The following is a 15,797-nucleotide window of genomic DNA, read 5'->3' as shown; positions in this document are numbered from 1 at the left end:
GAAACAGGTCCTTCTCAAGTCGTCCACGACAACGGAATTCTTGGTTCGCGCTTGCGTAGTGACGTTCTTGCTACTTCCGGTCGTCGTCCTCCTTTCGTCGTCGTGGTTGCTTAAGGTTAAATACCTGAAACAAGGTGACGTCTCCTTTTCTTTTTTTCTCAATATGTTTTTTTCTTGTTTCAGGCTGAAAACATTTATAATGACGAGGAACCTGACACCCCAGCTTCTGAGCTTGAGTCAGGGGCATCATGAAATTTCCTGCGAAAATAGTTTAATAGCTGGCGTATCATCTGTGAAAATCTTCTTAGCATTGTTCTTTGTTACACTATTCTTAAATGAAGCAGAGTTTCTCAGTCACGTAAGGGTCTGCTGCTTCTTTCGTGGAATAACCTAGTTCTTTTATGTAGGAAACACTTGAGCCGGTCAGATCTAGTGAAGTTATCTACATTGTAAATTCTCTCTCCTTCAACAAACCGTAAATCAACAGGTAGAATAACTTGAATCGTCTTATGGACTAAAGCTACGTGGGCTTTTGACAAGGGAAGTACAAAAGCAAAGCGGTCGTTATTCCTCGTAATGGCGGTCGGGAGTATTCGGGTGAAGATCAAAGTCGTTGTTCGCTGTTAGATGTTCCTAACACAAACAACATTGTACAGATGATATTGTGTTTTTGTAAAGGTGGAGCAGAACACCTTCCTTGTGGTACGACATGAACTTTTCTGTCAAAGAAACTATAGATGCGCTGTCGCTGTTCTTTACCATCAGTGAGATTATTGAACTTTTCTATTGAAGAAACTAAAGAGGTTCTGTTCTTTTATTTCTGTAGCAGAAGCGTGGGTGTACTTTTCAAATGCTCGCAAGTTCAGTTATATTATGTAAGATGCATTTACGACTGCAATAAAAAGTTCACCATCACAATGATCACACACTGTTCAACTGAAGTATTGAGAAAAGAAGAATTCTTACGGATGAGTTTTCCTCAATCAAACGTGCTGAATTAACCAGTTATTCTGACCCTGTTAAAGTTTACAAAACACATTTAGAACGCTTTTCCGTGAGTATCATAAAAACAAAACCAAACTGATTGCAACGGCCAATCAAAAGAAAGGAAAATACCCTCAAGAGCTAATCAGAACTCAAGGTAAAGACATGGAAACCGCCTCAACCGCGGGAAAACGCGGACGATAGACTTGTGAGTGGTGTTAGAGAGTGGTGCAAGTTTTCTGGGCTAATCAGAATAAAGCTATGCAATTGGAAATTGCTCTAAAAACTGATAGTGTAAAGGCGCCAAGTAGCAGTGGAAAACTCAAACCGAACATGTTATCCCCACTATCACATGGCTTGTCATTGTCGTTCATGAAAGTGATCCTGTTCTCTACTCCTATCATAATGGGCGATTTTGCCTTGAAATAATTTGTAACCACCTTGTCGTCAGTAGTGTTACCAACTTGATGAGAAAGTTTCTTCTCGTTGATGACAGTCAGTCCCGCTCCACCTCGGGCAATGTAGGACGAGAGGATCACTTTGTAAACGGTGGACTGGGCTATTGGTTGATACGAAGGGAATTTACAGGAAGCGCAGCGGACCTGGATTTCCACGACTCGGCTACCTTCAGGCTTTTTCATGTCGAACTTTACTTTGAGCCCTAGAAAGCAATGAAAAAATGGTCCTTAAATTCTTCTTTGGAACTTGCCGCCGAATCACCCTATTTAACGTGATTTAGAGGCAAAATTTATTGCATTTATAAAACTAAGTTCTACTCGCTCATCTCAGTGAATTCTAGTAAACCAAAATCTCATCTACCATAAAACTTAAAGTGCACCTAAACCCAAATTTTTTTTTTCGCTTAACGAAATAAGCTTATTTTTTGGAGTATTTCTGTGCAAAAATTTTTTAATTTGCTCAAATCTTTAATTTTCTATGCCCAGTCAAAATACGGAAAATCGGCCGCCATCTTGCCCCACGACCGAGTTTAAAGAAGAATGGCTCTAGCGGGTAATGTGACGTCAAATCGAGAACACGAAAGTCTGCATCTCACACATTTTTTCTTGTTTGGGAAGATTGTCGTCGATATTGTCCGAAATATGCCGACTAGGCGTGTTGTATGAAGAATGTGTGAAGCGCGATACCCTCTTGCAAATTTCGCACGTTGCTACATCCTTCTACAACACACTTAGTCGGCATATCTTCGGACAATTATCGACTACAACCTTCCCAAACAAGTGAAAATGTGTGAAATGCAGACTTTCGTGTTCTCGATTTGACGTCACATTACCCACTAGAGCCATTCCTCTTTAAACTCGGTCGTGGGGCAAGATGGCGGCCGATTTTCCGTATTTTGACTGGGCATAGAAAATTGAAGATTTGAGCAAATAAAAAAATTTTTGCGCAGAAATACTAAAAAAAATAAGCTTACTTCGTTAAGCGAAAAAAATTTTTTGGGTGTAGGTGCACTTTAATCAGAATAGATGATTACATTACAAAGTGCCAATAAGTTTTAAACTACCTGAAGTGCGGTAAAACGCAGGTGCCTAAGTCGCGACTGCTCTAGAGCGATGTTTCGCATCTGATTGGTTGAATGGATGGCACAAGTCTTCTTGAACAATCTCAGGGCGAAGTACAGTAAAACCAAAGTAATTCCTGGTTACTTTGCCTTCTGATTGAAATTACACCAAATGATGTTTACGCTTGTATAAAATAAAAGTCACACATTTACCTGAGACTTGGAGAAATGAATTGCTGGGGTCGTTTTTGTCGTACAGTGTAGCCACTTGTTCGAAAACCAGGATGAGATCCTTGCCTGTGAGTTCTACAATATCCACAGTATTTCTGTACGGGAAACTGTTCACGATGTAGCCGTAAGTGACAGCTTCTGTGTCAGAAATATTGGCGGGAAAAAATCAGTTGAAAGATCCTGACGCATGAAATTAATTGAGCTCGTTTCAGTTTGTCAATACTGAAAGAGTCTGGCAGTAAACAATAGTATTTTTTTTAAAAGTTCCCTTCCTCGCATTCCTCGTCGTTTCCAAAAACTTTCCAGATGCAAAATTTTGAGGATGATAACTTTGATTAGATCTAAAACCGGTTCTGCGAAGAAAATGTTTCTACAACTAAAAATCTTCTACTTAGGGTAAAAACCCTCTTATATTGTGACGCATAGATCAGACAATTACCCCTCCTTCCACCCCTCCTCTTTTCCTAGACCTTCCCAGGGTCCCTTCTTTTCCTCTCCCGAGAAAGTACTTTCGCGCCTTTCGCGCTCTTTTTCGCTTCTCCGAAGCTCTTTCTCGAAGAGAAAGGACCTGGGAACGAGGTTCGGTTGACTTTTACCTTGAGCATTGACGAACATTGACGCTGTAATGCTTCCACTATTCTGAACTGCAACACTCGCTTCAGTCCAATGAGTTCCACTGGCAGTCAAGTTAGTGTAGTGAAACACAAAGGCATCCGTGACAAGGTTTCCCAAATTGCATTCTTTCAAAAGACAGTCTGGTTTTTCAGCATTGAGGAAGACGAAACTTGTGCCTGCTTTGAACTAAATTGTAAAAACATTTTTTTCATTTTCATTATTTTGCATGATCTCGTATTTGTGTAAAATTAAGAGCCTTCGTAACCTGTTTTCTTTGTCTCATGCTCGTGACAAGATGAGAAAACATCTCACTTCATTTCTGAGACGTCAGGTTTTTCTTTGACTTTTCTGATGTATTTTTTTCTCCATCTTTATCTTTTTTTTATCCAGACAGATTCCAGGTTTGCACAGCGAATTGAAATCCGAAATGTTAACCTGGCAGCTTTCCATGCTACCAAATATGGAGCTCGTAAATAAGAATTTATACTCACGTCTACCATTTCTGTCATTTTAGCTTTCATCAGTTGAACCTCTCTCTCTATTGCTGGATCCTTGGCCACCGTATTGTCGAGTAGTATGGGATTCCCATTCCAGGAAGTAAGTTTACCGCCACTATCAAATTGGACGTTTAAACGTCCCAGGTATTTACCATACTTATAGTCTTGAACAACCAACACCTTGCCATCAGGGTCACGGTCAGGGGTAATGACCAGAGGATATGGGCCGTACGGCTTTTCCGTGGAGGGTGCCGTACCTAACATGTTGCATGGTAGGAAGAAAATCGAACAGATTCATGCGAGAAATTTAATTCCTTTGTTGCTAAAACGATAACCCGCCTGTTCCTGTTCGTAATTCCGGCCAAGCCTCTATCGTTATTGGCCCCCGTAATAGCCGCTAACTTTGATTTAGGAATAAAGGGGGTAAGTTTCAAAGAAACTGTGGTGCTGCGTCGGTGGGGGTAACAAGGTAATTTGGTAAAATCAACTAAGCTGAAATTGTAAATTGGCCACCGTAAAGAGTTAAAAAGCTGACGTTTCGAGCGTTAGCCCTTCGTCAGAGCGAATGACGAAGGGCTAACGCTCGAAACGTCAGCTTTTTAACTCTTTACGGTGGCCAGTTTACAATTTTAACTCATTTGATTTATGAATACAGGCGTTTAATGATACTTGTAAAACTCCCTGAAGAAGTCTACGACAGTTAGACGAAACGCGTCGGAGAGTTAAGAAGTTTTACAACTACTGTTCTCAGAAGTGCTGCTCACTAGTTTAATTTTAAAATAATTGTTCTTTTCTGTGTGCAACAAAGGAAATAGGAGACGTCTGCACGCAGGCAAATCGCCAGGGGGGAGGGGTGGAGGATTTTGGGAAGGATGACATAGTTTTAGGGGGAACAAAAGGGCACCAGTCGTCGCCCACAGTGTATAAAGGGCGGGGGACTGCCAATTGACTGGTAATGGTGGGGGGGGGGGGACATGAGAATTCTACAGAGTGTTAGGGGGTATCAGGTAGAACTTATTGTGACACAACCAAAATTCTTCGACCCCTTCCAGGAGATGAAGAATGACCAGTCCCTGAGGTATTGGCTACCACAGCGGCGATGGAATTCAATTTAGCCATAGTATGAAGCGGAAGTATCAAGTGAAAGTCGGCCTGATAATTTGACTTGGAACTTGCGCTCAACTAAAGAAAAAGAAATCCCACAGACTACCCCAAAGAGGACCCTTTTTCGATAACCTGTGAAGACAAGGTAGGCGGGCGCGAGTGGTAACAGAAGCACTCGCATCAACGAGGAATCCGTTATCACTCGCGCGGAGCCGCCGCGGTGAACTGGAGCGGAGAGTCGCACGCGTAAAATGCAAATCGCAATCCGGAAGGAGTTGTAAGTTGACACAAGTGTAGAAAATATTATTCTGGTGTCAAAAGTGTAACTCGAGTCTCGAATTTCATTTTCTTCGAGTGCTGATGCAATCAGGAGTCAGTGCGCGCAAGTCAAAAACCCTGGAACCTAGTTGTACCGCAAAGCGTGCCGCCCGCGCACGGCGGCGTCGAAACTCGATGTCCACCTTAAATGGATGTCGTAAATATATTGAATTTCCTAGAGAATTAATATCTTTTTTTTGGGAGATCTCAGGTGTGAATGTCGTATAATTTACAGAATGACGGAAATCTATATTTTTTAAATGTTTGGTTCCATTACCTGTGTAAAGGAAGGTGTTTGTATGTCCGCCAACTACTATATCGACTCCATCAACTTCTTTTGCAATCTTCTTGTCCATATCAATACCAGAGTGGCCCACAGCAATGATCTTATTGATGTTCTGCTTTTTGAGCTCCTGTACAGCACTTTTGAGCGATTCTACCTCGGGTAGAAATTTCACGTTTAGTCCTGGGCCAGGTTTGGAGACCCTTTCATGGACAGATGTAACAAAATTGGAGAAAGGTTTATAAAGATACTTTCATAATTCATAATATGTTTTTTAAATATGATGGATACTTCAAGAGCATTAGCCATGTAGGTATAAAACATGTACATATTTGAGAAAGCGTAAGAAATCATTCTTCTCCTCTGAAATAGTCTCTCGCTTCCTATCGTTAGTGTGGCTGCGCTACATTCTAAATGACTGCGATAGACTGTCTGCTGTGTTGTTTCTTTCCCACTGATTTCACATCTAGTCAGCTTCTCAGTAAGTAATAAGTCAATGCTGTCATTTAACCATATTGTAAGTCGCGTGCTCTAATCTTAAACACTTGCGCATGTAATTCCGCCAGCTATGCGAGTTATTAAAATATATGCTTACTGTGGTGTTTTCTGCAGTACATATCCTACAATTCCAATTTTTTCGCCTCCGACATCAAAAACCTTTGACTTTACAAAGAGCGGAGGCAACTTAGGCCAGCTAGGCTCCTGGGAGACATTCAGGTTTGAAACCACAACGGAGAAATTCACCGCTTTTAGGAAGGTAACGAGATTGTCAACACCGTCATCAAATTCATGATTCCCGAGAGCCTAACGATTGAAAAAATAAATAAATAGATAAATAAATAAATAAATAAACAAATAAACAAAATTTTTTTTTAATGAAAAGACAGAATAATTACTATCCCACCGAGAAAAACAGAGATTTTGGTGTGAAACTGAGTTCTAATCATCCTTATCTCGAAATACAACTATTTCCTTCTTTAGTTAACAAACAGTCGTTTTTCTATCGGCTTAGTTCGACGAGCGAGCAAACTATGATACAGGTGGGAAGGGCTCGCAATTGATCTATGTCTCTTGATCGATGGCATGCCATGTCTCACTTATCATGTTAATAGAATCGGTATGAATTTCTTAGCGGAAAAAAAACTCATATTTGACACATACCATGGCGTCGTATCCAAGTTCATTCATGAATTTACTTGAAGCATTTCCACGATAGGTTAGATACCACAGCGTCCCCGTAAACACATCTCCACCAGAAAGAAGCAACACGTTTTCCTCTTCACCTCGGACCTTTTTTATCATCGTGGCTCTCCTCGCCACTCCTCCAAAACACTCTCCAGCTTGTGCAAATTTCGGAAAGCAAATTCCACCGTTGGTTTCCGTTTCTTCGAATCGACCGTGATGGTCGTTAGTGTGCAAAACGGTCAAAGAATATCCATGTACCATAGAAAATGCGAACGATATCAATAGTGCAACGGTGAACGCTTTGAATAGCGAGGCATCCATGTCGAACAGAGCCCGATTTACCGTCGTACCTAAAAATTTCACAAACAATTTTGAGAAATTGAAGACGCAAAGATAGTTTAGGTAACGCAAATACGCGCCTTAAATGGCACTGTATTTTTGTTACGGTACAAAGGCCTGAAAATGACCCGTCAGAAGATAATAAGATTCAGTGCCTAAATGAGATAAGATAATTGTTTTCTGTCACAATACCTTCGCGTTACTAATATACACAATACCTTCTCGTTTCCTCGTAGTTTTTATCCTTCAGATGGCCCTCTATAACACGATTAATCTTCACACCGCAGGCAAGTGCCGAGAGTAACTGGCTAAGCTGAGATAACCTTGAACATTTAAAATGTGCCGGCAATATTTATTGTGTTATTTCATTGAGTTATGTATGGTAAATTATGCGGTACAGACGTTATGTAACGCTATTTATATGTTTTTCCATTGGAGATTAGGTCATGTGAACAAACCACAAAACCATTAACCCTATGAGTGTGTTCAGCTAAAATTTCTCACATTTGATTGGCTTACTTTCCTACTCACTTACATTTTAGGTATAAGTCTGGTGTTAACAGTTTGAGGAGCTTCACAGCCGCGTTTGACTTCCAGGATTGTAAAGTATGTAACCTCTGTTTAGCGTTTCAAGAATTACACGAATGAGGGAATCCAGTCAAATTCAGTCCAATCCAGTCCAATCCAACTTTTGAAAAACAGCACGCCCCATAAGAACCCACAACCTCGTTCCCAGGGCAAAGAGAGGACGTCTCTTCTTTGAAGGGATCCCGAAGGTAACCTCTGCGGATGTTTATCAGAAGAGTTTCCCGTTTTTAACTTTTAGGAGCCTAGATAGAGTCAAAAGTTTTTCTTAGTGCACCCCAGGAATCTCCTCATGTAACTTTATTTTGCGGCCAAAGTGAAAGTAAGTTACATTTAATTCCACTGCCAAAAGAAACTTAACCTGTGGAAAATAAGTTCGACACTGAATGCTTTTCTCAATCTTCACGACACTGGTATTACACTTTCCAAGAACAGACCTAATATGAAAATACTTGTTTTTTTGTTTGTTTGTTTTTTTTTCTAAGTGAAACTAGTTGAAGGTTTAGAAAAGAGTTCGTTCATGTACAGTAGTAAATTTGAAACCCTGAAGCACAATCTTATCAAAAAAATAAACCTTGTGATTTCTTATATTTTCTCTAGGCCAAAAAGGAAAAACAATAGTCCTTGAAAATCACCTGTTACAATTATTACTAAGGGGCCGGCCATTTAGCTTTTGAAGGGGGTGGGGTGGGTGATTTCTCGTCATCAAGAAATTTTTTTTCTAGCAATCTGCTGGGCAGGATATTTTTTTCCGTTCTAAATGCCCTTTTTTTTTCTGTTACATTTGGGCTGCATGCAATATTTTTCTTCCAACAAGCGCTTGCAGGAAATTTTTTTTCAAAATCACCCACCCCCCCTTCAAGAGTTAAATGGTCGGCCCCTAAACAGTTTTTCTCATCAAACTTATCGAGTATAATTGTCAATAAAATTCAGCGATAAGGTGACAAAATGACTTAATGGTCACACAATAGCCCAAAGTCCCGCCTCCACTTTGCACCAATTCAGAGGCTTATACCATATTTAGTTATTAGCAGGTGGTTTTATGACAATGAAAATTATCTGACACCGCAGCTGAGGGTAACTTTGTAAGACTTGTAACTCAACATGTTTACGAAGTGTTTAATTAGGACTGCATGAAAATATCATGCACAACGTTTGATAACGCAACTTGGAGAAACATGGTAAGATTTTTATCCACTGAACTAAGAGAAATACGATTCGATATGCGTTACAAGTCGCTGCTATGCTTTGTTAATTATATGTTACCGATAACTTTCGCAATGAATAATCAATTGAAGAAGGTGATTTGCATCAGTTGGAGTTAGCAGTATGTGATGAGCCTCTTCTAGATCGTTTTTGTCGATGTTAAAATTTCTTTTTCATAAATTGATCCTCGAATCGATATAATATACATGTCATCACAAATATTTATTAGAAGTAGAACTAGCATATTGAAATCTTAAAAAGTACTCATTAATGTACACGGCGCTGACCGCCTAAGTCATTCGCTGTCTGCGAGCCCGAAACGCTGCAAGTCGCCGGACGGAGTTGCACTGTCTAAAAGGTAAAAGTAAATTCTTTTTAACCCAATTTCAAGTAAGGCAGGGGGGCAGCGTTTCCAAAGCTAAAGTAGAATGATTCACATTCAGACTAAAATTCTTGATGATCAAAAAAATATGACAAAAAAATCTAAATTTTTCCTACATGTTTTTCCTCAGGCTAGTTTCGTTAATAGCCTTGAAATTTAAAGTATAATGAAACGAATAAATTGTCTTTGGACAGCGAATTCATTTTTTCGTTACATATATGCAATGGCCGTATCCTTAAAGTTATTTGACCTTTGTTCATGAAATGAAATTAAGATTATCATTTTTTCGGTTGGTGCTCTGGACTTAGGTTCCATAAATTGCAATTCGAACCCTACCCGTGTCATATTTTTGTGTTCTCGGGCAAGAAACGGAAATTTTCTATCCTCTTACCAGCCAGGAGTACATGAGTGAGTACCAGCGAGTTGCCAGGGAAACCTAGCTGACGAAACGCTGTGGGGGGGGGGGGGGGAGAGAGGTCATCCTTGGATGTCCTATCATCCCATCTTGGAAGAATAGCGTAGCATTGGTGCAAATCTATTGAATCTAAAGAAACCGGACTAAGCCCTGAAAGGATAATCTCCTTGGATCTTTATCAGATTTATTTAATGAACTTTTTAATGAAAATCTCTTGCAGAGTTCGTCTGCTATCGTGTGAGCTATGGTGTAAGCTGGCATGGATGCCCGCTTTACTCCGACCAGTCCCCGCTCGTCGGCCGTATCACCAAGATCAAACTCCGCGATAAGCAACCTACAGTCAGAAGTGCTAAGAACAAAGATGCTTAAAAGTCGGCTGTCGCAATGGAAACTTAAGACTAACGAGTCCCCGTCGCCGACTAAGAAAACACCGTAAGTAGACATTAAGGGGGGGGAGGGAAGGGGAGGGTGGGTAGACTAAACTTAAAATGAGTGTTTAATTTCATTCGTACTCTCTTGACGTGTCTCACGATTATTTTCATGTTGAGAAACGTTAAATACCGAGAACCGGTAGCCTCTGGTTTAAACCATGTGTGGTGACTCATATACTGGGGTATCCAAAAACTCTACAACTCCTTTATACTTTCGTCCAGTTTTTCAGTATTTGCATATCCCTCGACATTAAAGTGATTGAGATAAAGCACAGGCAACCCAGGCTAACTGTTTGTGTCACGTACACATGGTTAAATAGGGGAATCCTTGTTTACAAAATTTGCCTCATTAGCATAAGCAATTCAGTTTCTGATGGAGCTAAAAATAAATCAGTTCTGAATATCGAAAGATTAAAGTACGATTAACTCGGCCAATCAATACGAGCCTGATGCATTGAACACTTTTTGTGCAACACGGGTTTAAAAACTCCAAGTTTTACATAGAATGTATGAGCTCATTAGCGCTTTTGCCACCCAGAAATTTTGCAGTTTTTGATGGACTATTTCTCCTTGAATATTACACCCAAAGAGCTAAAAATTTCGCCATGTACTAAGGTTTTCTAGCTCTTTAGCTGCCTGAAGTCAATTTGTATCTAACATACTTCCTTCTTTCTGTAAAGCCGTATGCAAATGAGCAAAAATGTAAACAATAACGTCAGCATGAATCCGCCTCTAGAGAGAAAATAAATATGAGACGAAGTTTAGGTCTGGAAATTTGCTTGAAAATGGAAATAAAAGTCAATGAAACTTACCATGTGGTGATTTGTTGTTGTCTTTGATATGTACACGAAATTTCGGGAAAAATACTCTTCTTACAACAAATCCCCGCGTGGTAAGTTTCATTGATTTTTATTTCCATTTTCATGCAAATTTCCAGCCTAAACTTCGCCCTTTATGTTCTCTCTATTTAATCATGTGTACGTGACACGTACACAAACAGTGAGCCTGGGTAACCTGTGGATAAGGCTGCTGACCTGTTGCAGAACACAATCCAGCGCGCTGAACTTGGCCGAGTGGTACTGGGGAGAGTATATTCGGTTGACTTGACAACAAAGCTTTGCTTTGTCAAAGATCAACTTTTGTCTCCAAAATTAATACTTGAAATGTGGGTAAATATGGCCTCTAAGGCAATGAAGAAGAAAGAATCTAAAGAGAGAGTTGCCTCTGCTGCCAGAACCATGCCAGAGTAAGCAAATTTACTTCTGTTTTGACTCAATGCCTCGCAAAATTCGCGTTTTAAATGACTCGACCTTCAAACATCGATCCATGCGGACATCTTTAAAAGTTCTTGACTTAGATTTCTACTATGTATTTTCAATAGAATTCCAACTCGTTTAAAATGTAACTTTGCTAAAAAAATTTTAATTCAATCGAGAGTTTGGGTGGACTGTTTTTTTTTTTGTAGAAAGTTAATAATAGGTTTGGTGTAAGTTAGCTAGAGGCAGTAATATTCAACGTCAATCTCACCAAGATACACACAACTTAATAGGTTTTAGGTTCTTCCGTCGAATGTTTCCATTTATTTTCAGCTTTTGCTTTCACTTAGGTCAAATAATATATTACCCAGGCTATCTCGCCTTTTCCTACTGACAATAAAGAAATCGGCCCGATGAAAAGGTCATTTAGCGAGAGAACGCCTTTGTGCAGAAACTGAGGTCTCATCGGGATTTCACACACGTATAATGAACTAATTTCACAGCTTTTTTTTAGCTCACGATCGCTGTTCCATGACTAAAACAACGCAAGAAATCCGAGTATGGTCTTAAGTGCCACTGCGTCTTGTTTCCTGAATGCAATGTGGCACTGGTAACGTTTTGTGACGTTCGACACTAATTATAGGTTGTGCTGTTGAGGTATTAGGTTCCCAAAGTAAGAGCTCTTCTGGATGGTTTCCATGAGAACAGTAGTAAAATGAAATTAGACAAAAAGATCATCCTATTTGCGTGCGATCGTAAGGCAATTTGGCACGTTAACAAGTACGTGCTGTCAACCCTACGCAATGTGATATTACGCTTGCAAACAAGCTTGTTTCTTGTTGTGATAGCAATAAGTTAATGTGGAGTCGCTGCATGGCTCCCTCCAAAATTTCGTGAAAGATGAGTACGAGAGGATCCCAGTGGAAGGATTTAAGACTCGCAACGGTCTCCTCCGCCAAGTTTAGGCAAGTTGAAGGAGTATTTTCTTTTTTTTCCGTCTTGATTCACTAAGGAGCAGATGCAACACCTGCTTGAGTTAGCTGGATTCACTCCTTCGCGTAGGTTATCATAAATATTCACGTAAGGTGTAAAATCTGTTACGGCTATCCACGAATGGGATCTGGTTTTTGGAGTCAATCAACCGATTCTCTTTCTCAATATATATTCTCTTACGATTGGGAGAATGAGCTGCACTAATCATTGAAATTGTGAATTCTGTCAGCGGTCTTGTAGGACCACATGTACCTTCAATTATTTTTTTCAATTTACTGGGGCTATCGATGTTTAACCCTTAGAGTTCTGCGAATCTCAGAAACAAAAGCAATATTTGTACGTTCTGTTTGATCCAGTGGATTTTATACCTTTGGGTTTGACAGGGGCTTTGTCTTCTCGAGCTAGAGCATTATTTAAGACACCTTTTTTAAAATATGGGTGTTCATCTTCGACATCAACTCGTGTATTGCCACATGGCTGTAATAATATTTGGTTTGACATAATTCCAATTCGCTGTCAAAATTGGCATATTTATTTTGCTACCAATAACAAAAGGTGGATATATATATTTTGCACAAGCCTTTTTTGAATGCCATTGTTTACTGTTGAAGCTTTGGTACAATTCAAACAAACACACTTTTCATTTATGTATATACATGAGTGATGAGTGGGAATTATTTTCATAATTTTCCTAATGTCACAATTTTCTTATCATTCACAATGTCTTGGGAAAAAGTTACAATTACTAATAAAAGTCCTTTATCAGAAAAATTTTATCTGTTTTATTGTTAGCAATTATGAAGTTAGAAAGAAATTACAGAAATCTTGGAAGTGGCCATGGGGACAAATGATTAATTTTTCACCATAATGAACCTTTCAAGTTGTACATCTCTCTCTCTCTCTCTCTCTCTCTCTCATTGTTTAGTTTGTTAAGACTCAACACTATGTTGCAGTTTCTCTGGACATAGTTACTGTTGATGTTTTGGGAAGCTCTGCATATCATAATCCTAAGAATTAATCAAGTTTAATTTCTATATATTTCAATTCCCACATGAGAGAAATTAGTGATCTTTTTCAGTGATGATGTTGATTCATTTAAGTTTAAATGAACTTCATGTAGATTGAAATTTGGGTTAGTTTATCAGCACAACGACCCCCACAGTATATAAGATGAATTTCTGAAAAGTGTGTAAACCATGAGTGCAAAGCAAATGAATTGCAAGGTGTTTGAGTATCTTCCCAAATCATTATATATATATGGCTGGTACAGGTATGCCTGCATGCCCAGTCATGTAAAATTTATTAGATTGGAGGTCCCCTCTCACAAGCCCTTGTATGTGATAAAAAAATTGGTGGGATGTTAAAGAACCTACACACTGTTCGAAAAGAGTAGGGCACATAGTGCCCGGTGTTGTGGTCTATCTTTGTGTAATGGCCGCCCTATCAAATTGATGGGGGGGTACTGCGCCTTTGAATATTGTATAGAAAGGGCGCAATATAAATACAGAATTCATTCATTCATTAGATTGAATTTTTAGTAATATTATCAATGCTCAGTATTGACACCATATAAAATATTAATTTTTGTATGAAATAATTGCTATAGTTGAATAGAGGAATTAATTTTCTCAAGTCTGCAGTTCTTATAAGATTCTACGAGAATCAAGAAGTTCTTGTCTGAATAAACTACTTAATAAACTTCTCAGGTGATTATAGAGATTCTAACAATCTGATTGGCCAAGGATTGCTTTATACCTCGCTATGACTACCTCATGCAAGCTAGGTGATAATAAGCAGAGGCACTGAATTTCAAAATAGCTGCCTTGCTTTTTACTTGTCAATGTTACAGAAGAAGTGTTAAATGCAATAGAAAATTCAACTGTGAAGAGCACAAAAGATATATCTATTAAGTTTTGCATAACATAATGTTTTTGCTGACGTGTTAAGTTGATTAATTCATTTTCATACTTCTCAGCTAAGCTATGGAATACACTTCCTGACTATATCCGCATGAGTGCATTTAAAGACTTTAGAAAGATAATCCAAGGCCGTATCTTCGTATAGTCATTCCTGCTTATCTTCACTTTTCTGTTAATTTCTACTGATATGTCATATAATTATATTTCTAAATACTGTGTATTTTAGTATATTTTAGTATAGTTAGTATTTTAGATCTTGTACAGATATATGTAAGGATATATATATATATATATATATATATATATATAGATAATCTCCATTTATGTTTTCTCAAAGATATTAGCTCCAACAAGCTACTCTAAAATTCGAGATGAAATAAAGTTTATGATGATGATGATGAATAAACCTATTAAGTTCTGGTGTAAACTACCTGGTTATCAGGATATGAGTAATTAAAAGAATTTTTACAATTTATGCATGAAGCTAGCTTTATATTTACAGAGTGGTTTGAACACCAAAATGAATTGAAAACAAAATTCAAAAGCCCTTGAGAAATTGGGCTGTCTAAAATAATTATTTGCCAAAGGCCAAGGTAATAGTGTGGAATAATCCCCTTGACTTCATCTTGGGGATTACTCACTTCACCTTTCGGTGAATAATTGTTAAATGGTTGATTTTGATATTATCTGATTACAAGTTTTCTCGTTTAGTTTATTCATGATAATAATAATGATAATAAGTTATTTCTTATATAGCACTATTTACAATGACAGATCAATAGCGCTTTACAATTAATATCTCTAAAAATTAAAATCTCGACTAATTCAAAAATAATTACATATTACAGTTAAGCTATATAATCTTACAATTCATGCAATGAATTGTAAGATGTAGGAATTGCTCTTCAGTTTGTTTTTCTTAATACATTAAGTCATGCATCTCACTATACTTACCTTACCAATTGTCAGAAACTGGTAGATCTTTAGAGCAGCTCCTCAGTTATTGTATATTTAGTAACTAATCTGTTTTGCATCAAGTTTTGAAGCCATCGTATGTAAATTTGCCTTTTGTCAGCATTTTTTCAACTGAATTTTGGAATAGTTGGGTTGCTAAGACACCTTGATAATAAGTCTACAGTCAGACAATAATTTTATTTGCAATTCATTGAGTTTGACTGTCCCTAAGTTCTACTTTATCAAACAAGAACTTTTGTTTGAAACAGTGAAAGAAGTTTTAGTCGGGAAGATGAGTCATTTACTTAATCCTGGGACCGCTAAAGTGCGAAGGTGACTTACAGCATTGCTTCTTTGTCACTGCAGGGTGTCATGTATATTTATTGTTGTATGCATGTACAATCGTGTACGGTGTAGTTGTAATTGTTGGAAAGACTGCATAGATATCAGTTTGTACATGTAATTCTTTCTAACAACTTCCTGGAATACTGTTGCTTGTTGTATACTTTTATCTGTGACATGTTCAAAATTCAGGCAACCTGAATAGTGGGAAGTTTTGAAATAAGAGTCTTGAATAACAT

At 38.4% G+C, this 15,797-nt stretch overlaps 3 protein-coding genes across 8 annotated transcripts in view; 2 read left to right on the top strand and 1 right to left on the bottom strand.

The window, feature by feature from the left end:
- The window catches only part of LOC111322543 (histone-binding protein RBBP7), a 14,436-nt gene extending 13,515 nt beyond the window's left edge, over positions 1-921 (top strand). The window contains exon 16 of the mRNA XM_022925655.2: positions 184-921. Coding sequence (XP_022781390.1) covers positions 184-252 — 69 coding nt within the window. The 3' untranslated portion in view covers positions 253-921. The remainder of the gene's footprint in view (positions 1-183) is intronic.
- On the bottom strand, positions 801-7,460 carry LOC111322542 (snake venom 5'-nucleotidase). 2 transcript variants are annotated; one of them, XM_088729418.1, is made up of 8 exons: positions 7,294-7,460; positions 6,713-7,086; positions 6,147-6,355; positions 5,546-5,754; positions 3,841-4,103; positions 3,331-3,535; positions 2,717-2,872; positions 801-1,645 (listed from the first exon to the last, which is right to left on the bottom strand). In XM_088729418.1, the coding sequence occupies exons 2-8, from the start codon at positions 7,055-7,057 to the stop codon at positions 1,233-1,235; spliced, it is 1,800 nt and encodes a 599-aa protein (XP_088585544.1). In that variant the 5' UTR covers positions 7,058-7,086; positions 7,294-7,460; the 3' UTR covers positions 801-1,232. The 2 variants fall into 2 exon arrangements, with proteins under 2 accessions (XP_088585544.1, XP_022781389.2); XM_022925654.2 differs by lacking the exon at positions 7,294-7,460 and having other exon boundaries at positions 6,713-7,219.
- Positions 7,461-8,749: 1,289 nt separating this feature from the next.
- The window catches only part of LOC111322541 (androglobin), a 33,379-nt gene continuing 26,331 nt past the window's right edge, over positions 8,750-15,797 (top strand). For 2 of the 5 annotated variants that reach the window (XM_022925651.2, XM_022925650.2), the window contains exons 1-2: positions 8,750-8,841; positions 9,884-10,095. In XM_022925651.2, coding sequence (XP_022781386.2) covers positions 9,923-10,095 — 173 coding nt within the window. In that variant the 5' untranslated portion in view covers positions 8,750-8,841; positions 9,884-9,922. Of the gene's footprint in view, positions 8,842-9,883; positions 10,096-11,196; positions 11,341-11,822; positions 12,316-15,797 lie in introns of those variants that run through there. The other 3 variants (XM_088729416.1, XM_022925652.2, XM_022925653.2) reach the window with 2 other exon arrangements.

This window comes from Stylophora pistillata, chromosome 8 (assembly GCF_964205215.1).
Source record: "Stylophora pistillata chromosome 8, jaStyPist1.2, whole genome shotgun sequence".
NCBI classification, from domain to species: Eukaryota; Metazoa; Cnidaria; class Anthozoa; order Scleractinia; family Pocilloporidae; genus Stylophora; species Stylophora pistillata.
This window is presented reverse-complemented; position numbering and strand designations above follow the sequence as displayed.

Bases quoted from the DNA above. Each gene is read 5' to 3' on its own strand.
- LOC111322542 (XM_088729418.1), bottom strand. From the start codon at position 7,057: ATGGATGCCTCGCTATTCAAAGCGTTCACCGTTGCACTATTGATATCG. The intron at 6,356-6,712 runs GTATGTGTCAAA...TTCAATCGTTAG, and splicing joins AACTTGGATACGACGCCATG to GCTCTCGGGAATCATGAATT. The intron at 5,755-6,146 runs GTAAGCATATAT...TGTCCATGAAAG, and splicing joins GTACTGCAGAAAACACCACA to GGTCTCCAAACCTGGCCCAG.